This window comes from Neoarius graeffei, chromosome 25 (genome assembly GCF_027579695.1).
Source record: "Neoarius graeffei isolate fNeoGra1 chromosome 25, fNeoGra1.pri, whole genome shotgun sequence".
NCBI lineage: Eukaryota > Metazoa > Chordata > Actinopteri > Siluriformes > Ariidae > Neoarius > Neoarius graeffei.
Window position 1 is genome coordinate 11,466,864 of NC_083593.1, and position 27,359 is coordinate 11,494,222.

The window sequence follows — 27,359 nt, forward strand, 5'->3', positions numbered from 1 at the left end:
GCATTTCAAGTAAGAGAGGGGTCAACTGATCTGAAAATTTCTTATAAAATTCTATGGGATAGCCATCTGGGCCAGGACATTTGCCACTTTGCATAGCACAGATTGCGCTACGAATCTCCTCTAATGTGATTGGTTGTTCTAAGCCTGATGCTGAGGCTGCATCTAAGCTTGGTATGGAAAGGTTCCTGAAGAAAGAGTCGAACTCTGACAGCCCACTTTGATTCTCGGAGGTGTACAAGTGACTGTAGAAGTTTTTGAATTGATCATTTATTAATTGTGGATCAGTTTTAATGCCTGTGTGTGTGTTTATTTTTAGAATTTGGTGAGCTGAGGATTTTTGGCGCAGTTGATGAGCTAGCAGCTTGCTGGACTTATCAGCTTGCTCGTACTGAGCATATCTACATTTAAAAAGCAGATCTTCAGCAAGAGTGCTTGACAAGTTATTAAATTCAGCTTGTAATACAAGTCTCTGTTTATATGCATCTGGGGTAGGAGAAGAGGTGTAATTTTGGTCAAGTTGTGAGATCTGAGACATTAGATCTGTCATTCCTTTTTCTCTCATTCTTTTCTCATGGCTTGCATATGAGATCGTAGGACCCCTGATGTACGCTTTAAATGTTTCCCATAGGGTAGAGGGAGAGGTGTCCTCGGTTTTATTTATCTTAATAAACACATCGATTTGTGTGGACATGAATTTTACAAAGTCATCATCTGACAATAGCCGTATATTAAAACGCCATGGTGAACGTGGCTTTATATGACCTTTCCAGTTAAGTTCTAATGTCACAGGGCCATGATCAGAAATAACTATGGGATTATAGGTGCGGGAGTGCACGGCGGGGAGGAGTCGGTTATCTAATAAAAAAAAAGGAGCTGGCCCAAGGCTTGCCAACCGGAACTACACCATGTGTCCTTATTGATGACACAAAACCATCTTTAAGAATAATGGAGATATCTGAATTAGCAGTGAAAAGAATCATTGCATCTCAAAAATTCAAAAGCAAAGGATGCCTATGGCTTGGTTACCACATTTTTAAAATCACATAAGGATGCTTTAGCTCGTCCCATTGCTCATATGATCAATCTTTCAGTTAAAAGTGGTGTATTTCCCAGTATCTGGAAAATAGCAGTCATAACTCCTGTCTATAAGTCTGGTGATAAAACCTCTGTGTCAAATTACAGACCTATCAGCATCCTACCAGTGGTATCCAAGGTGGCTGAGAGATGGGTAGCGGAACAGCTGACAGCACACCTAAATCTGGGCCATACCCCACTGCATCCAAAACAATTTGGATTTCGCACCAACCACTCCACAGAACCAGCTAATTGTTATTTTTTGGAAAGTGTTAAATCCCAACTAGATAAAGGTGGTGAAATAGGCACAGTGTTTTTAGATCTTAAAAAGGCTTTTGACACTGTGAACCATCAAACACTAATAGCAAAACTATCTTTTTGTAATTTTTCAGTAGATGCCATTAAATGGATGAGTTCTTATTTACTTAACAGGAAACAAAGTGTACTTATTGGCAATGCTCATTCCACTTATCAAAACTGTAATATAGGAGTGCCATAGGGATCAGTGTTGGGACCTATCTTGTTTAGTCTGTACATTAATGATCTGCCATCAGTATGTCCATCTGTCAACGTACAGATGTATGCTGATGACACAGTTCTTTATGTACATGCAAAAAACAAACAACAAGCTGCAAGCAAGTTAACTGCAGCCTTGGTCCATGTTTCTGAGTGGTTAAGAGACTCGTGCTTACATTTAAACATAAATAAAACAGTTTGTATGTTCTTTTCACAGAAACATCCTAAGACACATCAACCTGATGTTTTAATTGGTGGAGAAAAGCTCATGGTTGTGTCTGATTTTAAATATCTTGGAATCATTTTAGACTCTAACCTAATGTTCAAAAAACATGTTAAAAAGGTGATCAACACCATTAAATTCAACCTGGCAAATTTTAGACACATACCACCATATTTAACAATAGAGGCAGCTAACCTCTTTATGCATGCCATGATCTTTTCTTACATTTCATATTGTTTCACAAGTTGGTCTCAAGCTAATAAGACAACTTTGAAACCAACAGAGGTCCTATATAAGCAAACTTTAAAATTTCTTGACAAAAAAACAATCAGCTATCACCACTGTCATATTGTTAAGAAGTACAATTTATTTAATTTTGATAGTTTTTTACATTTTTTAGATGCTTGCCTAATTTTTAAGATATTACATGGGCTTGCACCTCCCCCATTGAGTGAATTTGTGAAGCAGATGGATGGATTGTGAATTATGGTAACTAGGGCAACCACCCGAGGAGACTGTATGATACAACGCAGATATAGTAAATTTGGGCAGACAGTCTTCTCAGTAAGGGCCTCTAACTACTGGAATAGTCTTCCTTGTGAGGTAAGGGAAAGTTCAAATTATACAACTTTTAAAACCAGGCTTAAGAGATGGATCAAAAGTCTTGTGAAACCAAGTCTTGTCAAACCATGAATAGCCCTCAGGTCACACATCACTCTTATACAAAATTACTCATTCTTGTGCTGGGTCCTTGTATTGTTTTGTTGTTGTTGCTGTTGTTGTTTTGTTGTTTTATGTTGCTGTACTGACCTGCCAAGGGACTACAGATGAAAATTAGCTAATTTGCTAACTCTGGCACATTTACATTTTTAATTCGTATGGAGATGTTGATTAATGTGCATTGTCCCTTTTAAATAAACGAAATAAAAAAAATTGGGGAGTGGGGTGAGGACTGCTTTGTGAGATCATATTATATCAAGATAAAGCAGCAAATGTATGATACAGTAGACTAACAAATGAACCCTTACAGGACTGTCAGAAGCTACCTTTGTATATATCAGAAGGCCCCTACACAAACAACAAAAAAACCCTAAAAAACAAAATGACAGGTAAAACATGCAGACAAAGAGACAAACCACAAACAGCTGAAGCGTCATCCTGACCGTGACGCGCGCGCCTGCTCTCCCTAAAGGCCAACATCCAACTCCTTAAACTAAACTCACTACTCGCCCACTGGGCCAAGCGCTATAAATGCATCAAATATAAAGGTCATAAAAAGCACAATATTTTTAATTCACATTACCGATAATAAACATAAAAAAAATAAAGAATGCTCGCAGAACTATCATTGATGAGGGCTACTCGAATGGAAGATTAGGCTAGCTGATTGACACTTTTAGAACTTTAGAACATCAACTGTCCCTGGTAAAAGCACAGCCTACTGCAATCTTATTCTACTTTGCTGGTTCACGCACTGCGCCGTTGACAAAGGCCATTGCTGCGCCCGGATCAGTGAATTTGGAAACGTCACCTGAAGGCATCGTTATTTTCAGTTCAGCCGTGAAGAAAAATCTGAATTTGACTGAAGGGTGCTCATGCAGAATCTTCTTTTCCGACACGAATGCTGCACGTTTCTTTGCAACCGCCGCCGTGAAGTCAGGAAAGATGGACAGCCTGCAATCTTATTCTACTTTGCTGGTTCACGCACTGCGCCGTTGATAAAGGCCATTGCTGCGCCCGGATCAGTGAATTTGGAAACGTCACCTGAAGGCATCGTTATTTTCAGTTCAGCCGTGAAGAAAAATCTGAATTTGACTGAAGGGTGCTCATGCAGAATCTTCTTTTCCGACACGAATGCTGCACGTTTCTTTGCAACCGCCGCCGTGAAGTCAGGAAAGATGGACAGCCTGCTACCCTTGTGTGATAATGGAGAAGCCTCAGTTGCTTGTCGAAGAATCTGGTCGCGGACATGGTAGTAATGGACTCTGATGACAAATGCTCGCAATGGCTTCCCTCTCTTCGGCTTTGGACGGAGAGAACCAGCAAGGGCTTCTCCTCCAACTCCAGCATGTCCTGAAGTAGTTGAGCTATGAATTCAGTAGGACGGGACCCTTCATCTCCATCAGGTATGCCTAGTATGCGAAGATTGTGTCTTCTCTGCCTGCCCTCCAGATCATTGCATTTTGTTTTTAGTGCACACACTTCTGCGGATAACTCGCCAAGTTTGGACCCCATGCTAGCGACAGTGTCGCTGTGTGTTGTGGCAAAACACTCCAGATCGTGAATAGTGGCGCTATGCTTATCCACTGTAGCCTGCAAGCCCGACAAGGAGTTTTTAAGCTCCTCTTTAACAGCTGTGATTTCGGTATGGAGATTGCTGGATAGCAAGTCCACTTTAGAATAAATTTTGCCACATATATCCGCTTTTAAAGCTTGTAGGGCATCCGTGAATGTAGTGGCACTCAGTGTGTCTGTCTCGATGCTAGTCACTTCAGCGTTACCATGCTTTTTGGAGAGTCTGGCTTTGCGCGGGTAGTGCTAGTAGTCTTCGAAGCCTCGCGTCTTGTTCGAGCATCAGTCATTTTCAGGCAGAAAATTTATTAACTCATCATGTAACCTTAGTAGTAGGGTGTTTCATGCATCTGTTCAAGTATCCATCACATCCCTTCTTCTCTTCATTTATTGTATTTTAAGACTGTCACAAATAACTAGAACCATGCCGAATGTTGAAAATGATTCAATTATATACATCAGTAAATGACTTGAACAGGTACATAGTATATTTTATGTGTATTAATTTTTTGTGTTTAACTGTCCCAATTTAACTCATATCCCAATATACCTGAAATCAGCCTACAATGTTTTTTGAGCAGTGTACTGTTATAATCATGATCAGATTTCAGTGTTTTATGAAAAAGACTAGATTATTATTATTCTCTCTTCGTGTTTGTGTCTCATTTCTAATGAAAAATATCAATTTATTAGGGTGAAATTTTATGACTGATTATTTAACAGCACAGATGTTACTGCTGTTACTGTGCAAGCTGATTGCACCAACATTTATTGACTATAATAAAGACCCAGACCATGTTTTGTTACATTTTTGACAAGGTTTATTAATTTATTTGGTTGCTGGCGCGACACAGGGACGACCTGAAAGAGAAAAGCAGAGCCATATTAGCGTACACTGTGTGTGGACTTGTATACATCACAATAATTGTCAAATATCATAGTTTATAATATTGTTATGACAATCTTGTTTTACTGTTGCAGGATTTTGCATCATTTTATTACTGCATTCAAAATTTCTGTCACTCCACATGTGCTTTGTTCAGTAGGTAGCTAAGTACATAATGGGAAATGCACTCTGGAAGACACTTTCAGGACAGCTGTGACTCACGATGTTGCTGCACCCTCTGCGTCCAGGCAAAGGAAGTCTTGTGCTGCTCGTTGTTTATCGCCACATGCAATGGCCTCCCGCCCAGGATCTTCCCGTTCAGCATTTCTACGGCGTTTCTGGCTTCGTCAGGAGTGGTATACTGTACAAATCCTCTGCCTCTCGATCGCCCATTCTCCATGATCACCTGTAGGGGAGATACAGAAAGCAAAAAGTGAGCGTTACACACTCTCATGTGACTAATCATGAGGAAAACCGAGCAATGTCTGTCCAGAAAAATATAAACTATGTACAGCTATGTTGTGTTAGCGTCAGGGTTCTGGTATTGCACCTCCCCATAGTTGATATGAATCTCTTTTATGTTAAAGGTAATTTTTGGTACAAACTATAGAAAAAAACTCCCCGCTACACACTCATATCCTTGTGCTGCAAGTGCACATAGGTTTTGACCTAATAGAGTGAGTAAGGGGAAGTGAACACAGGGTCTTGGGAAAGGAATAAAATGTAGGGATTAGTAGTTGAAAGTAACCTTTGCTCTGATGACGCTTCCAAAGGGTTGGAAATAGTCGTGCAGGAACTCGTCATCCACGCTGTAGTCCAAATTTTTCACGAAGATTTCGCCAGTCTACAGAACAGAGAGCAGAGTTAACATCCAGTGTGTGAGTGTGTGCATGTGGGTGTTTGTACTGTGGGATATAATAATACGTACTGATCAATCACTCAATATTAAGCCAATTCTTAAACTAAAAATGTGATTAAACACAGCTGTGACCAAAAGCTGGTCCAAATCGATAAGAGTCACTCAAAATATAGTCACAGTAGCACCTTTGCTTGTACTCTGCTGATCGTCTTCTCCGGCATCTTCTTTTCTCGCCGAGGCTCTTCCTGTCTCTCTGGAGCGGCATCTGTAGGTACAGCCAATCATTTCACTTTTGCGTACAATCAGTAAGTTCCACTAATTTGCTTACTTTAATAGTATACATCCACTTTCAATCTTTTTAATTGCGTCAGATTTTGACTCACTACATTCACTCAAGTATGAATTCTCAGTCCACCACTGGTGTTATAGTTACACCTTGACCACCCCCAAGCATGCTGAGACCCAAACCGCACTCTCTCAACACCAGTGTTGTTAAACTTAACGCAAAACTAATCAGACAGCTGTGACTCACCCTGTGGCTGGATGGTCAGCTGTCTAGTGCGGCTACTCTGAGCCGGACTCACGTACACAGGCTTGCTGCCCAACAACCTGCCGTTCATGGAGACGATGGCTTTTCTGGCTTCATCACGAGATGTAAAGGTGATGAAGCCCTTGCCACTTGAACGGCCATTCTTCATCATGACCTGTAGAGGACAGCAAGAAGATACAGAAAGCAAAGAATGAGCATTACATGCGTTGCACATACAATGCAAAAAGATTCATAGCTCATCCACATTCAGAAAATACACCATTTGAGAAAAAAATCACCCCTCTACACATTCATCTCCTTGTGCTGCAAATGTACACTGCTTTTAATGTAATACAGTGAGTAAGGTGAGGTGAACACTGGTTCTTGAGAAAGGAATGAAATCTAGGGATTAGTAATCGCTAGTGACCTTTGCGTTGATGACCGTCCCAAATCGCCTGAATTCCTCCTGTAGGCGCTCGTCTTCCACGCTGCCATCCAAATTCCTCAGTAGGAGTGTGAATGTCTACAGAACAGGGCAGAGTCAACATCTAGCATGTTAATGAAGTGAATGACTAAACTAAAAAATCATAGCTGTACAAAACCTGGTCTGAATGCATAAATGTAAAAGCCAGCACAGACTTGCACTCAGACATGAACTCAGAGACACACCCACATATCCATATATGGATTTAAAGCATGTCCTCTTTGCAAAAGATCTGTGATCTGCAAAAAGACTCTACCTTCTTGTTTTTGCTGATGCATTTCTCAGGGACCTTCTTCTTCTGAACAGGCTGCTTCTGGATTTTAGCCTGCACCTGCTGCTCCTCTGCGTTCTGCTCCTCTTCCTTCTGCTCCTCTCCCTGCTGCTCCTCTAGCTTCTGCTCCTCTACTTTGTCGATGACATTCATCCTCCAGGGATGCTATTTTAGACAAAAAAACCCCGTGAAAGAATTAGAGAATTAAAGACACCACTGAAAAAAATGATTAACATTATATATGTCCAACTTATTCACGAGCTCAGTGTCTCACATGTAAAGTGAATGGCTCTATGTCCTCTAGCCCATTATCCAGTGCGTCCATGATGTCACCCCATGAAAGAGGATCTGGCAGTGTGGATGGTGGCGCTTTGAAACGGTCTTGCTTTTCCACAGACGGCTGAGGCTGGACATGGGTGGCAGATCCGGGCTCAGGCTCTGACACTGCTGGTGATGTTACAGGTGGAGCCAGAGGAGCATTTATACTGCCAGCCTGCACATCTTCACTCTGAGAAAGAAAAGGAAATAGAAGAGTTATTATATTGCATGCCTGTGTTTGTGTATGTTCTTGCAACTTATGCTCCATTAGCTTCTGCTCCTCTTCCTGGCTGATGTTATCTGCGCTCCAGGGAGCCTGGTGTAGACAGGAAAAAAGAGAATTAAACATTTATGATATATACAGTTAGGTCCATAAATATTTGGACAGAGACAACATTTTTCTAATTTTGGTTCTGTACATTACCACAATGAATTTTGAACAAAACAATTCAGATGCAGTTGAAGTTCAGACTTTCAGCTTTAATTCAGTGGGTTGAACAAAATTATTGCATAAAAATGTGAGGAACTAAAGCATTTTTTAAACACAATCCCTTCATTTCAGGGGCTCAAAAGTAAATGGACAAATTAAATAATTGTAAATAAAATGTTCATTTCTAATACTTGGTTGAAAACCCTTTGTTGGCAATGACTGCCTGAAGTCTTGAACTCATGGACATCACCAGACGCTGTGTTTCCTCCTTTTTAATGCTCTGCCAGGCCTTTACTGCAGCGGTTTTCAGTTGCTGTTTGTTTGTGGGCCTTTCTATCTGAAGTTTAGTCTTTAACAAGTGAAATGCATGCTCAATTGGGTTGAGATCAGGTGACTGACTTGGCCATTCAAGAATATTCCACTTCTTTGCTTTAATAAACTTCTGGGTTGCTTTGGCTTTATGTTTTGGGTCATTGTCCATCTGTATTATGAAATGCCGACCAATCAGTTTGGCTGCATTTGAGCACACAGTATGTCTCTGAATACCTCAGAATTCATCCGGCTGCTTCTGTCCTGTGTCACATCATCAATAAACACTAGTGACCCAGTGCCACTGGCAGCCATGCATGCCCAAGCCATCACACTGCCTCCGCCGTGTTTTACAGATGATGTGGTATGCTTTGGATCATGAGCTGTACCACGCCTTCACCATACTTTTTTCTTTCCATCATTCTGGTAGAGGTTGATCTTGGTTTCATCTGTCCAAAGAAGGTTCTTCCAGAACTGTGCTGGCTTTTTTAGATGTTTTTAAGCAAAGTCCAATCTAGCCTTTTTATTCTTGAGGCTTATGAGTGGCTCGCACCGTGCAGTGATCCCTCTGTATTTACTTTCATGCAGTCTTCTCTTTATGGTAGATTTAGATATTGATACGCCTACCTGCTGGAGAGTGTTGTTCACTTGGTTGGTTGCTGTGAAGGGGTTTCTCTTCACCATGGAAATTATTCTGCGATCATCCACCACTGTTGTCTTCTGTGGGCGTCCAGGTCTTTTTGCATTGATGAGTTCACCAGTGCTTTCACTGTAAAAAAAGAATAGTCGAGAATACTTGAAATTTCAAGGCAACAGTCTGCATTAAGAATTTTATGTTTTGCCAACGATGTATGCCCATGATAATCCAAACTATGATAACACTGTTATCTTTATTAAGAATTCTTAATTAAGTCAATTTTCAATTCCTCATTCTGCCAACATAGATTTCTCTTTTTGCTGAACAGTGGCATTCACAGTAGTACAAAAAGGCAATTGAGGTTCTCATAATTTTTTGGGGGGCTTTTTTTACCTTTATTTGGATAGGACAGTGTAGAGACAGGAAATGAGCAGGAGAGAGAGACGGAGAGGGAAATGACCTCAGGTCGAAATCAAACCCAGGTCCCCGGATTTATGGTATGGTGCCTTATCCACCTGAGCCACGACAACATGGTCTTCAACTGGAGAGAGAACCACATTGCCCAGCCCTTGCATTTGGGAGAGAAAACCCCGTGTCTTGGTCATTAAGAGCATGCGCTGAATAAACACCTGTGGCAATTATGTATTTTCAATTCAGATTATTCACTATTGCATATTTACACATCATTGAGGTGCACCCTATCAGTTTGATGTGGATTTTTCTGTTCGTTAATAATTATTCGTATTTTCTTGTCCATTCAATTGTGAATATGGAATTACTTGAACAAAGTGTAATTCTATTTTTTAGAATTATCCACATCAAGAAAAATCCACATCAAACTGATAGGGTGCACCTCAATGATGTGTAAATATACAATAGTGAATAATCTGAATTGAAAATACATAATTGTCACAGGTGTTTATTCAGCGCATGCTCTGAATGACCAAGACACGGGGTTTCCTCTCCCAAATGCAAGGGCTGGGCAATGTGGTTCTCTCTCCAGTTGAAGTTCATGTGGTCATGGCTCAGGTGGATAAGGCACCATACCATAAATCCGGGGGCTTGGGTTTGATTCCGACCTGAGGTCATTTCCTGATCTCTCTCTCCTGCTCATTTCCTGTCTCTACACTGTCCTATCCAAATAAAGGTGAAAAAAGCCCCCCCCAAAAAATTGTGATAACCTCAATTGCCTTTTTGTACTACTGTGAATGCCACTGTTCAGCAAAAAGAGAAATCTATGTTGGCAGAATGAGGAATTGAAAATTGACTTAATTAAGAATTCTTAATAAAGATAACAGTGTTATCATAGTTTGGATTATCATGGGCACATCGTTGGCAAAACATAAAATTATTAATGCAGACTGTTGCCTTGAAATTTCAAGTATTCTCAACTATTCTTTTTTACAGTGTTCTTTCTTTCTGTCTCAGGATGTACCAAACTGTAGATTTTGCCACTCCTAATATTGTAGCAATTTCTCGGATGGGTTTTTTCTGTTTTCGCAGCTTAAGGATGGCTTGTTTCACCTGCATGGAGAGCTCCTTTGACCGCATGTTTTCTTCACAGCAAAATCTTCCAAATGCAAGCACCACACCTCAAATCAACTCCAGGCCTTTAATCTGCTTAATTGAGAATGACATAACGAAGGAATTGCCAACACCAGCCCATGTAATAGCCTTGGAGTCAATTGTCCAATTACTTTTGGTCCCTTTAAAAACAGGGTGGCACATGTTAAGGAGCTGAAACTTCTAAACCCTTCATCCAATTTTAATGTGTATACCCTCAAATGAAAGCTGAAAGTCTGAACTTTATGTCCATGTACATTATTTAACTATAACTTGAATATGTTTCAGTAAACAGGTAAAAAACCAAAATTTATGTCAGTGTCCAAATATATATGGACCTAACTGTATGTTCAATTTATTCACAAGCTTAGTGTCTCACATGTAACATGAAGGGCTCTACACCCTCGAGCCCATCGTCCAGAGCATCCATTATGTCACCCCATGACGCATGGGGTGGAAGGATGGGGTGGGACAGGCTTGGACTCTGAAGAACGTTGAAAAATTGTTGAGCCTGAAAGTGAAGAAAGGAACAGAGTTGGCTTTAAAGACACTTGCCTCTTGGGGCACTTAAAGACACTTAATATCTGAGAGCTGCTTAAGACCAAAACATGGCACTTTCCTCATTGGGTAATACAGCCACTGTGTTTTGTTTAATTGTCATGAACAAGTATTTAGTGAACAGGTGAAGAAACAGGTACATACTGAAGGCTAATGATGAAATAATTACATTTCTCTGAATAAACAGGTCTGGATATATTATTAGGCATATCAGGTGAAAGTTCAAATTCAATCCAAATCGCTTAAAACTGATCTCACTGAATTCAGAAATGATTGCAGAACAACATAATTTTTACATAATTAAAATATGTTTATCTGTTTTTGAGATATTACCAATCAAAGATTGGAAAAACAACTTAATTTTTTAGAAAACTGTTGTGATATTCTATGAGGATAACACAGTCCAACATGGGCCTCATTAATGAATGAGCTCAAGTGCTTTTTCTTAATAACTTTTCTGTTTTTCAATATATTTACATGGAAATTGGCAGGCACATAGAGAGTTGTATACTGAATGCAAAGTTTAAAAAATTACTAGAAACCAATGATGCAAATTAGTATTTAATTCGTATTTATTTTGCTAATTAGATAAAAATGTTAAATCGGTACACTTTCTTCTTCAAAGTTTCACCAAATGGCTTTATTTGTGCAATATAAGGCTGATCTTAACTCTCATGTATACATCACAAAGGAGAAATCAGTGTTAATTACAATTAAATATAAAGAATATAAATGATTATTTCGATTAATATTCACAACTTTCAAGGCGAACGTCGAAAAAACTGAGTGACCAACTAAATGCAATAAACAATTGCATTTAGTTGATTTGAAATTGACACTCCGTTTCTGACTTCCAGATTTTTAAATTATCATTCTAAACACTAAGATCTCACTATTTTTCATCAAAACAACGACAGTTATATTCTAATATATAGATTTAAGCACTGCCTAAAAGCGGAGCTCCCATCTGTTTCTGGGTTGTAGAATTTTCTTATATCACAGCCAGCCTCTTTTGTTTAATTTCTTTACTGGTTAACACTGGCCACGAGGCGGTGTGTATGACTGGTAATCATAGAATGAGATACACACCAGCGGCACGGTGGTGTAGTGGTTAGCGCTGTCGCCTCACAGCAAGAAGGTCCTGGGTTCGAGCCCCGGGGCCGGCGAGGGCCTTTCTGTGTGGAGTTTGCATGTTCTCCCTGTGTCCACATGCGTGTGCTCTGGTTTCCCCCACAGTCCAAAGACATGCAGGTTAGGTTAACTGGTGACTCTAAATTGACTGTGAGTGTGAATGGGTTGTCTGTGTCTATGTGTCAGCCCTGTGATGACCTGGCGACTTGTCCAGGGTGTACCCCGCCTTTCGCCCGTAGTCAGCTGGGATAGGCTCCAGCTTGCCTGCGACCCTGTAGAAGGATAAAGCGGCTAGAGATAATGAGATGAGATGCACACTCATCTTAAAAAAAATTTTAAAAAGGGGGAGAGGAAAAAAATTTAAAAGAAAAAAAGGGGACCTTTCTGAATGACACGATCCAGCAGAAGGTATATATTAAATGTTATTCCCACTTACGTATAGTGCACAAAGACTACATACATCTAAAAGAGTACAATACAGATTACAGATTGGCAGAGGGGAACTGAATTGATTTCAGATGTTCAAGAAAAGGATTCCATATTTTGTAGAATTTCGTGGCGGAGTCATGCAATGTAGTCCTCATCTTCTCTAGCTTGGAGTAGGACAAAAGATCCCTCAGCCAGTGATAAACTGTGGGAGGGGTGGAGGATTTCCATCTGAGTAGGATCAATCTCCTAGCCAATAGAGTGGCAAATGCTGTAAAGTCAGCCTTAAATTTAGGCACCGCTAGGGTAGAAGGTAGCACCCCAAACAGAATAGTTACTGGGCTAGGGTCAGAGGGCACATTCAATATAGTAGACAGGGTATTGAAAATTTCAGTCCAAAAGTTATGGAGAGTTGGACAAGTTAAAAACATATGAATTAAGGAGGCTGGAGCCTGCTGGCATCGATCACAGAGGGGGTTTATGTGAGGGTAAGTCCTAGAGATCCTCTCCTTACTCCAGTGAGTGCGATGGAGAATTTTAAATTGTATTAGTCCATATCTGGCACAAAAAGAGGAGGAATGGACACGATACAAGATTCTCCCCCAAACATCCTCATCAAACACCTCCCCAAGATTCTGTTCCCAGAGTGTCTTAATTAATGGAAGACAAGGAATGATTGTATTCAGAAAAGATTCTACCATACGTATACAAAATGAAACCCTTCTCCCTAAAAACTGGTTCTAAAAATATGTCTTGTTGTGTATTTTGTGGTTTTATTAGGCATTTCAGCTTGAACAAAGCTACAGATCTGTAAATATTGGAAAAAATGACTTTTTTTCAAGGAAAATTTTTCAGTCAGCTGCTGAAATGAGGCAAAGGTTCCTTCTATGTACAAATCATTGAAAGAAGTGATACCTGCTTGCACCCATGTAGAGAAAGCCTCCTTGCCCATCAATGATGGGGGAAATAAATGGTTTTGTTCTATAGGGACATGAAGCAAGGAAGGAAGAATGCCAAAATTCAGTTTAATTTGCCTCCAAATTTGGAGAGTAGTCCTAACCACTGTGTTCTTTGTATATCGCGCAGTAGAAGAGTTTTCTGGAGAATACAAGAGTGCTGGAAGAGAGGATAGTTTACAGGAGGCAGCTTAAATACTAAGCCAGGCAGCAGTGTGTATTGGATTGGTGGTTTGCAGCCAGTAGCGCATCACACGTAGATTAGTAGCCCAGTAGTAGTATTGGAAGTTGGGTACAGCCAGACCACCAAGACACTTTGGCCTTTCTAAGTAAGCTTTACGAAGTCTTGGAGGCTGTCCCTACCGTAGGAACTCTGATATCAAACGATCTAGTTTACGAAAGAAAGCTTTTGTTAAGTAAACTGGTAGACATTGAAAGAGGTAAGAGAATTTTGGTAAAATATTCATTTTAACAGAGTTAACACATCCAGCTACAGATAGGGGAAGTAGGGACCAGCGCTTTAGATCTTGTTTAGTTCTAATAAGCAAAGGTTCAAAATTTGCTCTAAAGAGTTTTTCAGAGGTATCTGTAATTTGAATACTTAGGTATGTGAATTTATTAGCAACAACTTTAAATGGCACTTGTTGTGATGAAAAGTTGCGCCCAGCAGCATTCAAAGGAAATAGCTTGCTTTTGTCATAGTTGACCTTGTAACCTGAAATTACCCCAAAGGCCTCCAGTGTGGAAAGTACATGTGGCAGTGATAGACTGAGATTGGAGAGAAAAAGGAGCAGATCAACTGCGTACAGTGCTACCTTTTGTTCAGCCTCACCCCTGAAGATTCCAGAGATTTGTGTATGGGAACCTAAAGCTATAGCAAGAGGCTCAATGGTGATTGCAAAAAGTAAAGGAGATGGGGGCAGCCCTGTCTGGTACCACGCCGAAGACTAAAGTATTCCGGATTTATATTATTAGTCCTGACGGAGGCAGAAGGAAGGGAGTATAGAAACCTCACCCGGGAAGTGAATTTTTTACAGAACCCAAACTTTCTTAGAGTATAGAAAAGGTACTCCCACTCCACTCGGTCGAAGGCCTTCTCTGCATCCAGGGAGACAACAGCCTCCGAAAAAGCGGGTGAAGGGGGAGCATATATAATATTAAATAAACGTCTAACATTGAAAAAGGAGTGTCTATTTCTGATAAATCCAGTTTGGTCATTAGATATTAACGACGGTAGGACTGAGTCTAAACGCATAGCCAACACCTTAGCTAATAGTTTAGTAATAGTTTAATAGTTTAGAGGGGTCAACTGATCTGAAAATTTCTTATAAAATTCTATGGGATAGCCATCTGGGCCAGGACATTTGCCACTTTGCATAGCACAGATTGCGCTACGAATCTCCTCTAATGTGATTGGTTGTTCTAAGCCTGATGCTGAGGCTGCATCTAAGCTTGGTATGGAAAGGTTCCTGAAGAAAGAGTCGAACTCTGACAGCCCACTTTGATTCTCGGAGGTGTACAAGTGACTGTAGAAGTTTTTGAATTGATCATTTATTAATTGTGGATCAGTTGTAATGCCTGTGTGTGTGTTTATTTTTAGAATTTGGTGAGCTGAGGATTTTTGGCGCAGTTGATGAGCTAGCAGCTTGCTGGACTTATCAGCTTGCTCGTACTGAGCATATCTACATTTAAAAAGCAGATCTTCAGCAAGAGTGTTTGACAAGTTATTAAATTCAGCTTGTAATACAAGTCTCTGTTTATATGCATCTGGGGTAGGAGAAGAGGTGTAATTTTGGTCAAGTTGCAAGATCTGAGACATGAGATCTGTCATTCCTTTTTCTCTCATTCTTTTCTCATGGCTTGCATATGAGATCGTAGGACCCCTGATGTACGCTTTAAATGTTTCCCATAGGGTAGAGGGAGAGGTGTCCTCGGTTTTATTTATCTTAATAAACACATCAATTTGAGTGGACATGAATTTTACAAAGTCATCATCTGACAATAGCCGTATATTAAAACGCCATGGTGAACATGGTGAATATGACCTTTCCAGTTAAGTTCTAATGTCACAGGGCCATGATCAGAAATAACTATGGGATTATAGGTGTGGGAGTGCACGGCGGGGAGGAGTCGGTTATCTAATTTAAAAAAAAGGAGCTGGCCCAAGGCTTGCCAACCGGAACTACACCATGTGTCCTTATTGATGACACAAAACCATCTTTTAGAATAATGGAGATATCTGAATTAGCAGTGAAAAGAATCATTGCATCTCAAAAATTCAAAAGCAAGGGATGCCTATGGCTTGGTTACCACATTTTTAAAATCACATAAGGATGCTTTAGCTCGTCCCATTGCTCATATGATCAATCTTTCAGTTAAAAGTGGTGTATTTCCCAGTATCTGGAAAATAGCAGTCATAACTCCTGTCTATAAGTCTGGTGATAAAACCTCTGTGTCAAATTACAGACCTATCAGCATCCTACCAGTGGTATCCAAGGTGGCTGAGAGATGGGTAGCGGAACAGCTGACAGCACACCTAAATCTGGGCCATACCCCACTGCATCCAAAACAATTTGGATTTCACACCAACCACTCCACAGAACCAGCTAATTGTTATTTTTTGGAAAGTTAAATCCCAATTAGATAAAGGTGGTGAAATAGGTGCAGTGTTTTTAGATCTTAAAAAGGCTTTTGACACTGTGAACCATCAAACACTAATAGTAAAACTATCTTTTTGTAATTTTTCAGTAGATGCCATTAAATGGATGAGTTCTTATTTACTTAACAGGAAACAAAGTGCACTTATTGGCAATGCTCATTCCACTTATCAAAACTGTAATATAGGAGTGCCACAGGGATCAGTGTTGGGACCTATCTTGTTTAGTCTGTACATTAATGATCTGCCATCAGTATGTCCATCTGTCAACATACAGATGTATGCTGATGACACAGTTCTTTATGTACATGCGAAAAACAAACAACAAGCTGCAAGCAAGTTAACTGCAGCCTTGGTCCATGTTTCTGAGTGGTTAAGAAACTCATGCTTACATTTAAACATAAATAAAACAGTTTGTATGTTCTTTTCACAGAAACATGCTAAGACACATCAACCTGATGTTTTAATTGGTGGAGAAAAGCTCATGGTTGTGTCTGATTTTAAATATCTTGGAATCATTTTAGACTCTAACCTAATGTTCAAAAAACATGCTAAAAAGGTGATCAACACCATTAAATTCAACCTGGCAAATTTTAGACACATACTACCATATTTAACAATAGAGGCAGCTAACCTCTTTATGCATGCCATGATCTTTTCTTACATTTCATATTGTTTCACAAGTTGGTCTCAAGCTAATAAGACAACTTTGAAACCAACAGAGGTCCTATATAAGCAAACTTTAAAAGTTCTTGACAAAAAAACAATCAGCTATCACCACTGTCATATTGTTAAGAAGTACAATTTATTTAATTTTGATAGTTTTTTACATTTTTTAGATGCTTGCCTAATTTTTAAGATATTACATGGGCTTGCACCTCCCCCATTGAGTGAATTTGTGAAGCAGATGGATGGATTGTGAATTATGGTAACTAGGGCAACCACCCGAGGAGACTGTATGATACAACGCAGATATAGTAAATTTGGGCAGACAGTCTTCTCAGTAAGGGCCTCTAACTACTGGAATAGTCTTCCTTGTGAGGTAAGGGAAAGTTCAAATTATACAACTTTTAAAACCAGGCTTAAGAGATGGATCAAAATTAACCAGTCTTGTAACCATGAATAGCCCTCAGGTCACACATCACTCTTATACAAAATTACTCATTCTTGTGCTGGGTCCTTGTATTGTTTTGTTGTTGTTGCTGTTGTTGTTGTTTTGTTGTTTTATGTTGCTGTACTAACCTGCCAAGGGACTACAGATGAAAATTAGCTAATTTGCTAACCCTAGCACATTTACATTTTTAATTCAGATGGAGATGTTGATTAATGTGCATTGTCCCTTTTAAATAAACGAAAGAAAAAAAATTGGGGAGTGGGGTGAGGACTGCTTTGTGAGATCATATTATATCAAGATAAAGCAGCAAATGTATGATACAGTAGACTAACAAATGAACCCTTACAGGACTGTCAGAAGCTACCTTTGTATATATCAGAAGGCCCCTACACAAACAAAAAAACCCTAAAAAACAAAACAACAGGTAAAACATGCAGACAAAGAGACAAACCACAAACAGCTGAAGCGTCATCCTGACCGTGACGCGCGCGCCTGCTCTCCCTAAAGGCCAACATCCAACTCCTTAAACTAAACTCACTACTCGCCCACTGGGCCAAGCGCTGTAAATGCATCAAATATAAAGGTCATAAAAAGCACAATATTTTTAATTCACATTACCGATAATAAACATAAAAAAAATAAAGAATGCTCGCAGAACTAGCATTGATGAGGGCTACTCGAATGGAAGATTAGGCTAGCTGATTGACACTTTTAGAACTTTAGAACATCAACTGTCCCTGGTAAAAGCACAGCCTACCGCAATCTTATTCTACTTTGCTGGTTCATGCACTGCGCCGTTGACAAAGGCCATTGCTGCGCCCGGATCAGTGAATTTGGAAACATCACCTGAAGGCATCATTATTTTCAGTTCAGCCGGGAAGAAAAATCTGAATTTGATTGAAGGGTGCTCATGCAGAATCTTCTTTACCGACACGAATGCTGCACGCTTCTTTGCAACCTCCGCCGTGAAGTCAGGAAAAATGGACAGCCTGCTACCTTTGTGTGATAATGGAGAAGCCTCAGCTGCTCGTCGATGAATCTGGTCGTGGACATGGTAGTAATGGACTCTGATGACAAATGCTCGCAGTGGCTTCCCTCTCTTCGGCTTTGGACGGAGAGAACGATGCGCCCCGTCCAGCAAGGGCTTCTCCTCCAACTCCAGCATGTCCTGAAGTAGTTGAGCAATGAATTCAGTAGGACGGGACCCTTCATCTCCCTCAGGTATGCCTAGTATGCGAAGATTGTGTCTTCTCTGCCTGCCCTCCAGGTCATTGCATTTTGTTTTTAGTGCACACACTTCTGCGGATAACTCGCCAAGTTTGGACTCCATGCTAGCGACAGTGTCGCTGTGTGTTGTGGCAAAACACTCCAGATCGTGAATAGTGGCGCTATGCCTATCCACTGTAGCCTGCAAGCCCGACAAGGAGTCTTTAAGCTCCTCTTTAACAGCTGTGATTTCGGTATGGAGATTGCTGGATAGCAAGTCCACTTTAGAATAAATTTTGCCACATATATCCGCTTTTAAAGCTTGTAGGGCATCCGTGAATTTAGTGGCACTCAGTGTGTCTGTCTCGATGCTAGTCACTTCAGCGTTACCATGCTTTTTGGAGAGTCTGGCTTTGAGCGGGTAGTGCTAGTAGTCTTCGAAGCCTCGCGTCTTGTTCGAGCATCAGTCATTTTCAGGCAGAAAATTTATTAACTCATCATGTAACCTTAGTAGTAGGGTGTTTCATGCATCTGTTCAAGCATCCATGACATCCCTTCTTCTCTTCATTTATTGTATTTTAAGACTGTCACAAATAACTAGAACCATACCGAATGTTGAAAATGATTCAATTATATACATCAGTAAATGACTTGAACAGGTACATAGTATATTTTATGTGTATTAATTTTTTGTGTTTAACTGTCCCAATTTAACTCATATCCCAATATACCTGAAATCAGCCTACAATGTTTTTTGAGCAGTGTACTGTGATAATCATGATCTGATTTCAGTGTTTTATGAAAAAGACTAGATTATTATTATTCTCTCTTCGTGTTTGTGTCTCATTTCTAATGAAAAATATCAATTTATTAGGGTGAAATTTTATGACTGATTATTTAACAGCACAGATGTTACTGCTGTTACTGTGCAAGCTGATTGCACCAACATTTATTGACTATAATAAAGACCCAGACCATGTTTTGTTACATTTTTGACAAGGTTTATTAATTTATTTGGTTGCTGGCGCGACACAGGGACGACCTGAAAGAGAAAAGCAGAGCCATATTAGCGTACACTGTGTGTGGACTTGTATACATCACAATAATTGTCAAATATCATAGTTTATAATATTGTTATGACAATCTTGTTTTACTGTTGCAGGATTTTGCATCATTTTATTACTGCATTCAAAATTTCTGTCACTCCACATGTGCTTTGTTCAGTAGGTAGCTAAGTACATAATGGGAAATGCACTCTGGAAGACACTTTCAGGACAGCTGTGACTCACGATGTTGCTGCACCCTCTGCGTCCAGGCAAAGGAAGTCTTGTGCTGCTCGTTGTTTATCGCCACATGCAATGGCCTCCCGCCCAGGATCTTCCCGTTCAGCATTTCTACGGCGTTTCTGGCTTCGTCAGGAGTGGTATACTGTACAAATCCTCTGCCTCTCGATCGCCCATTCTCCATGATCACCTGTAGGGGAGATACAGAAAGCAAAAAGTGAGCGTTACACATTCTCATGTGACTAATCATGAGGAAAACCGAGCAATGTCTGTCCAGAAAAATATAAACTATGTACAGCTATGTTGTGTTAGCGTCAGGGTTCTGGTATTGCACCTCCCCATAGTTGATATGAATCTCTTTTATGTTAAAGGTAATTTTTGGTACAAACTATAGAAAAAAACTCCCCGCTACACACTCATATCCTTGTGCTGCAAGTGCACATAGGTTTTGACCTAATAGAGTGAGTAAGGGGAAGTGAACACAGGGTCTTGGGAAAGGAATAAAATGTAGGGATTAGTAGTTGAAAGTAACCTTTGCTCTGATGACGCTTCCAAAGGGTTGGAAATAGTCGTGCAGGAACTCGTCATCCACGCTGTAGTCCAAATTTTTCACGAAGATTTCGCCAGTCTACAGAACAGAGAGCAGAGTTAACATCCAGTGTGTGAGTGTGTGCATGTGGGTGTTTGTACTGTGGGATATAATAATACGTACTGATCAATCACTCAATATTAAGCCAATTCTTAAACTAAAAATGTGATTAAACACAGCTGTGACCAAAAGCTGGTCCAAATCGATAAGAGTCACTCAAAATATAGTCACAGTAGCACCTTTGCTTGTACTCTGCTGATCGTCTTCTCCGGCATCTTCTTTTCTCGCCGAGGCTCTTCCTGTCTCTCTGGAGCGGCATCTGTAGGTACAGCCAATCATTTCACTTTTGCGTACAATCAGTAAGTTCCACTAATTTGCTTACTTTAATAGTATACATCCACTTTCAATCTTTTTAATTGCGTCAGATTTTGACTCACTACATTCACTCAAGTATGAATTCTCAGTCCACCACTGGTGTTATAGTTACACTTTGACCACCCCCAAGCATGCTGAGACCCAAACCGCACTCTCTCAACACCAGTGTTGTTAAACTTAACGCAAAACTAATCAGACAGCTGTGACTTACCCTGTGGCTGGATGGTCAGCTGTCTAGTGCGGCTACTCTGAGCCGGACTCACGTACACAGGCTTGCTGCCCAACAGCCTGCCGTTCATGGTGACGATGGCTTTTCTGGCTTCATCACGAGATGTAAAGGTGATGAAGCCCTTGCCACTTGAACGGCCATTCTTCATCATGACCTGTAGAGGAAAGCGAGAAGATACAGAAAGCAAAGAATGAGCATTACATGCGTTGCACATACAATGCAAAAAGATTCGTAGCTCATCCACATTCAGAAAATACACCATTTGAGAAAAAAATCACCCCTCTACACATTCATCTCCTTGTGCTGCAAGTGTACACTGCTTTTGATGTAATACAGTGAGTAAGGTGAGGTGAACACTGGTTCTTGAGAAAGGAATGAAATCTAGGGATTAGTAATTGCTAGTGACCTTTGCGTTGATGACTGTCCCAAATCGCCTGAATTCCTCCTGTAGGCGCTCGTCTTCCACGCTGCCGTCCAAATTCCTCAGTAGGAGTGTGAATGTCTACAGAACAGGGCAGAGTCAACATCTAGCATGTTAATGAAGTGAATGACTAAACTAAAAAATCATAGCTGTACAAAACCTGGTCTGAATGCATAAATGTAAAAGCCAGCACAGACTTGCACTCAGACATGAACTCAGAGACACACCCACATATCCATATATGGATTTAAAGCATGTCCTCTTTGCAAAAGATCTGTGATCTGCAAAAAGACTCTACCTTCTTGTTTTTGCTGATGCGTTTCTCAGGGACCTTCTTCTTCTGAACAGGCTGCTTCTGGATTTTAGCCTGCACCTGCTGCTCCTCTACGTTCTGCTCCTCTTCCTTCTGCTCCTCTCTCTGCTGCTCCTCTAGCTTCTGCTCCTCTACTTTGTCGATGACATTCATGCTCCAGGGATGCTATTTTAGACAAAAAAAAATATGAAAGAATTAGAGAATTAAAGACACCACTGAAAAAAATGATTAACATTATATATGTCCAACTTATTCACGAGCTCAGTGTCTCACATGTAAAGTGAATGGCTCTATGTCCTCTAGCCCATTATCCAGTGCGTCCATGATGTCACCCCATGAAAGAGGATCTGGCAGTGTGGATGGTGGCGCTTTGAAACGGTCTTGCTTTTCCACGGACGGCTGAGGCTGGACATGGGTGGCAGATCCGGGCTCAGGCTCTGACACTGCTGGTGATGTTACAGGTGGAGCCAGAGGAGCATTTATACTGCCAGCCTGCACATCTTCACTCTGAGAAAGAAAAGGAAATAGAAGAGTTATTATATTGCATGCCTGTGATTGTGTATGTTCTTGCAACTTATGCTCCATTAGCTTCTGCTCCTCTTCCTGGCTGATGTTATCCGAGCTCCAGGGATCCTGGTTTAGACAGGAAAAGAGAGAATTAAACATTTATGCTATATACAGTTAGGTCCATAAATATTTGGACAGAGACAACATTTTTCTAATTTTGGTTCTGTACATTACCACAGTAATTTTGAACAAAACAATTCAGATGCAGTTGAAGTTCAGACTTTCAGCTTTAATTCAGTGGGTTGAACAAAATTATTGCATAAAAATGTGAGCAACTAAAGCATTTTTTAAACACAATCCCTTCATTTCAGGGGCTCAAAAGTAATTGGACAAATTAAATAATTGTAAATAAAATGTTCATTTCTAATACTTGGTTGAAAACCCTTTGTTGGCAATGACTGCCTGAAGTCTTGAACTCATGGACATCACCAGACACTGTGTTTCCTCCTTTTTAATGCTCTGCCAGGCCTTTACTGCAGCGGTTTTCAGTTGCTATTTGTTTGTGGGCCTTTCTGTCTGAAGTTTAGTCTTTAACAAGTGAAATGCATGCTCAATTGGGTTGAGATCAGGTGACTGACTTGGCCATTCAAGAATATTCCACTTCTTTGCTTTAATAAACTTCTGGGTTGCTTTGGCTTTATGTTTTGGGTCATTGTCCATCTGTATTATGAAACGCTGACCAATCAGTTTGGCTGCATTTGAGCACACAGTATGTCTCTGAATACCTCAGAATTCATCTGGCTGCTTCTGTCCTGTGTCACATCATCAATAAACACTAGTGACTCAGTGCCACTGGCAGCCATGCATGCCCAAGCCATCACACTGCCTCCGCTGTGTTTTACAGATGATGTGGTATGCTTTGGATCATGAGCTGCACCACACCTTCACCATACTTTTTTCTTTCCATCATTCTGGTAGAGGTTGATCTTGGTTTCATCTGTCCAAAGAATGTTCTTCCAGAACTGTGCTGGCTTTTTTAGATGTTTTTTTAGCAAAGTCCAATCTAGCCTTTTTTATTCTTGAGGCTTATGAGTGGCTCGCACCGTGCAGTGATCCCTCTGTATTTACTTTCATGCAGTCTTCTCTTTATGGTAGATTTGGATATTCATACACCTACCTCCTGGAGAGTGTTGTTCACTTGGTTGGCTGTTGTGAAGGGGTTTCTCTTCACCATGGAAATTATTCTGCGATCATCCACCACTGTTGTCTTCTGTGGGCATCCAGGTCTTTTTGCATTGATGAGTTCACCAGTGCTTTCTTTCTTTCTGTCTCAGGATGTTCCAAACTGTAGATTTTGCCACTCCTAATATTGTAGCAATTTCTCAAATGGGTTTTTTCTGTTTTCGCAGCTTAAGGATGGCTTGTTTCACCTGCATGGAGAGCTCCTTTGACCGCATGTTTTCTTCACAGCAAAATCTTCCAAATGCAAGCACCACACCTCAAATCAACTCCAGGCCTTTAATCTGCTTAATTGAGAATGACATAACGAAGGAATTGCCCACACCAGCCCATGTAATAGCCTTGGAGTCAATTGTCCAATTACTTTTGGTCCCTTTAAAAACAGGGTGGCACATGTTAAGGAGCTGAAACTCCTAAACCCTTCATCCAATTTTAATGTGTATACCCTCAAATGAAAGCTGAAAGTCTGGACTTTATGTCCATGTCCATTATTTAACTATAACTTGAATATGTTTCAGTAAACAGGTAAAAAAACAAAAATTTATGTGTGTGTCCAAATATATATGGACCTAACTGTATGTTCAATTTATTCACAAGCTTAGTGTCTCACATGTAACATGAAGGGCTCTACACCCTCGAGCCCATCGTCCAGAGCATCCATTATGTCACCCCATGACGCATGGGGTGGAAGGATGGGGTGGGACAGGCTTGGACTCTGAAGAACGTTGAAAAATTGTTGAGCCTGAAAGTGAAGAAAGGAACAGAGTTGGCTTTAAAGACACTTGCCTCTTGGGGCACTTAAAGACACTTAATATCTGAGAGCTGCTTAAGACCAAAACATGGCACTTTCCTCATTGGGTAATACAGCCGCTGTGTTTTGTTTAATTGTCATGAACAAGTATTTAGTGAACAGGTGAAGAAACAGGTACATACTGAAGCCTAATGATGAAATAATTACATTTCTCTGAATAAACAGGTCTGGATATATTATTAGGCATATCAGCTGAAAGTTCAAATTCAATCCAAATCGCTTAAAACTGATCTCACTGAATTCAGAAATGATTGCAGAACAACATAATTTTTACATAATTAAAATATGTTTATCTGTTCTTGAGATATTACCAGTCAAAGATTGGAAAAACAACTTAATTTTTAGAAAACTGTTGTGATATTCTGTATGAGGATAACACAGTCCAACATGGGCCTCATTAATGAATGAGCTCAAGTGCTTTTTCTTAATAACTTTTCTGTTTTTCAAGATATTTACATGGAAATTGGCAGACACATAGAGAGTTGTATACTGAATGCAAAGTTTAAAAAATTACCAAAAACCAATGATGCAAATTAGTATTTAATTCGTGATTATTTTGCTAATTAGATAAAAATGTTAAATCGGTACACTTTCTTCTTCAAAGTTTCACCAAATGGCGTTATTTGTGCAATATAAGGCTGATCTTAAGTCTCATATGTATACATCACAAAGAAGGAGAAATCAGTGTTAATTATAATTAAATATAAAGAATATAAATGATTATTTCGATTAATATTCACAGCTTTCAAGGCGAACCTCGAAAAAACTGAGCCACATCCAATAAACAATTGCATTTAGTTGATTTGAAATTGACACTCCGTTTCTGACTTCCAGATTTTTAAATTATCATTCTGAACACTAAGATCTCACTATTTTTCATCAAAACAACTACAGTTATATTCTAATATATAGATTTAGGCACTGCTTAAAAGCGGAGCTCCCATCTGTTTCTGGGTTGTAGAATTTTCTTATATCATAGCCAGCCTCTTTTGTTTAATTTCTTTACTGGTTAACACTGGCCACTAGGCGGTGTGTATGACTGGTAATCATAGAACGAGATACACACCGCCTAGTGGCCGATGCTAGTAATTACCAGTCATACACACCGCCTAGTGGCCGACATTAGTAATTACCAGTCCTAAACACCGCCTAGTGGCCGATGTTAGTAATTACCAGTCATACACACCGCCTAGTGGCCGATGTTAGTAATTTCCAGTCCTAAACACCGCCTAGTGGCCGATGTTAGTAATTACCAGTCATACACACCGTCGTACACAAAGCGCAGGAGCTCAGCTCAGTCATTTATTTTCATGAATCGGTTTGATTTGAAAATATAAATCGGTAAAGCTATAAAAACTCACTTCAAAGTCTTCCGTACGTCATAACATCAAACATCAGCAGACGGAAATTTTTGTTGAATACTTCATCAGAAACAGTGAGAGCGAGAGAACATCCCTATAAAAGTAATCTGATTGATATTCAGGAGTAATCCAGTCGGAAACCGATCAGGAGAGAGAGAGAGAGTGAGAGAGAGAGAGAGAGAGAGAGAGCCTGACCGCTTTCCCGTGACTCAAAAAGCAGCGGTAGTTTCCCGATGTGCCGCGAGCAGAGAGTGAACTCTGTTGTACCAACTTCAACCTGCCGTTCCTCCCAAAGTACTGAACAGATCTTAACGAGATGAATTTCTTTGGAAAGCAAAGATTATAAGCTTTTTAATGACTGTGTTCACGATAGAAAATATTCAGGAGTTGAGCAGTGACAGATTTGGAAACTTCAATGAGCGTCTACATGCAGAATTTTCCCAGCAGTTGGACTACTGCTCAAAGTCCTGAGTTCAATCCCGGTGTTGCCAAGCTGCTCTGGCTGGGCCCTTGAGCAAGTCCCTTAACCACCAATCACTTGGATAAATGAGATAAATGTGCGTTGCTCTGGGTCACGGCGTGTGACAAATACCATAAATTTTAAAAAAACAAACTAACAGTGGTCCTGTACTGTGAATCCTGACGATCAATTTTGCTAATTAACATCACCGTATGCAGAAAGGTATGTGGTTAAAACTTACCATTTTCCAGAGGATGGTGTGAAGTCTGAAGTGAATCTCCTGTTGAAACGTCAAGTTGATGGTGTTGAAGTAGTTGAAGGTGTTAAATTGTGAAATAATCTCTTGCTCTTGTTAAAGTCGCTTGCTGCTGTTAAGTTTGCTTGCCTGATGTTGATTTTTGATTGCCTGCCGTTGATTTGCTCTGGCTCATGTCACGTGCTCCTTCTATTTTGGAATGATTTTGAATGATAACACAAAACGCTTTGATACCATCCGACAGTAAAGGCTGTGTCCGAAATCACGCACTCATTCACTACTCCCTACTCACTATATAGGGAAGCAGCAAGCACACTATTGTTCTTCTTCTTCTTTTAAGTTTACTTGATGTATTTATTATTATAGCACACTCATATTTTGGAGCTGCGACTCCTCCTGCAGCTTTTGAGATAGCGACACCGTTCCAACTCTGACACGTCCGGCCTGAACCCGTGTAGTGTGCTTGTATACAGCTTTTGGATCGACGCACCCGTTCTCTCGTCCTTGTCCTTTTTCTGTCATTTTTTTTCCCCAAAGAGAATGAATAGGGCTCATGAATCGAATCGTCCTGCTCGGACACGCTCCATCCGAGACGCACCAAACTTCATGTGATACTTCAGGCCAACTCCCCCGACACATCCATGCAATCGGTTCTGACCTGCACTCGTCTTTTCCTTTCTTTTCACTCACCCTTTTTCCTTCATAGGCTTCCATTGCTTTTTGGCCCCTTTGAAAATGCATGGAGTTTCGGGAGAAAAACTTTCAGTCTCCGTCAATTTTTTGAACCGAGTGATCAAAGTTCAAGAAACTTCAAATGATGCCTCAGGCCAAGTCCCTGCACATATCCATCCCCTTATCTGAGACCGCACTCATTTTTTTCCTTGGGTTTCACGCATCCCTTTTTCCCCCCATAGTCTTCCAATGATTTTTGGCCCCATTCAAATGAATGGAGTTTTACTCAGTAACACTTCACCGCACATCCACCAAACTTCATGTGGCTCCTCAGGCCAACTCACCCATCACACACATGATATCAGCTCTGACCTGCACTCGTCTTTGTCTTGCCTTTCATTCATC

The 27,359-nt window shown here is 40.3% G+C and overlaps 2 protein-coding genes across 2 annotated transcripts; both read right to left on the reverse strand.

Moving 5' to 3' along the window:
* Positions 1–4,903: 4,903 nt before the first annotated feature.
* On the reverse strand, positions 4,904–18,562 carry LOC132873811 (uncharacterized). Its single transcript, XM_060909611.1, has 10 exons — positions 18,161–18,562; positions 10,771–10,902; positions 7,409–7,768; positions 7,120–7,299; positions 6,807–6,902; positions 6,383–6,554; positions 6,036–6,115; positions 5,740–5,835; positions 5,214–5,397; positions 4,904–4,966 (listed from the first exon to the last, which is right to left on the reverse strand). The coding sequence occupies exons 1-10, from the start codon at positions 18,560–18,562 to the stop codon at positions 4,935–4,937; spliced, it is 1,734 nt and encodes a 577-aa protein (XP_060765594.1). The 3' UTR covers positions 4,904–4,934.
* An 855-nt stretch (positions 18,563–19,417) lies between these two features.
* Positions 19,418–22,031, reverse strand: LOC132873186 (polyadenylate-binding protein 4-like). Its single transcript, XM_060908506.1, has 8 exons — positions 21,922–22,031; positions 21,634–21,813; positions 21,321–21,416; positions 20,897–21,068; positions 20,550–20,629; positions 20,254–20,349; positions 19,728–19,911; positions 19,418–19,480 (listed from the first exon to the last, which is right to left on the reverse strand). The coding sequence occupies exons 1-8, from the start codon at positions 21,970–21,972 to the stop codon at positions 19,449–19,451; spliced, it is 891 nt and encodes a 296-aa protein (XP_060764489.1). The 5' UTR covers positions 21,973–22,031; the 3' UTR covers positions 19,418–19,448.
* Between the last annotated feature and the right edge of the window lie 5,328 nt (positions 22,032–27,359).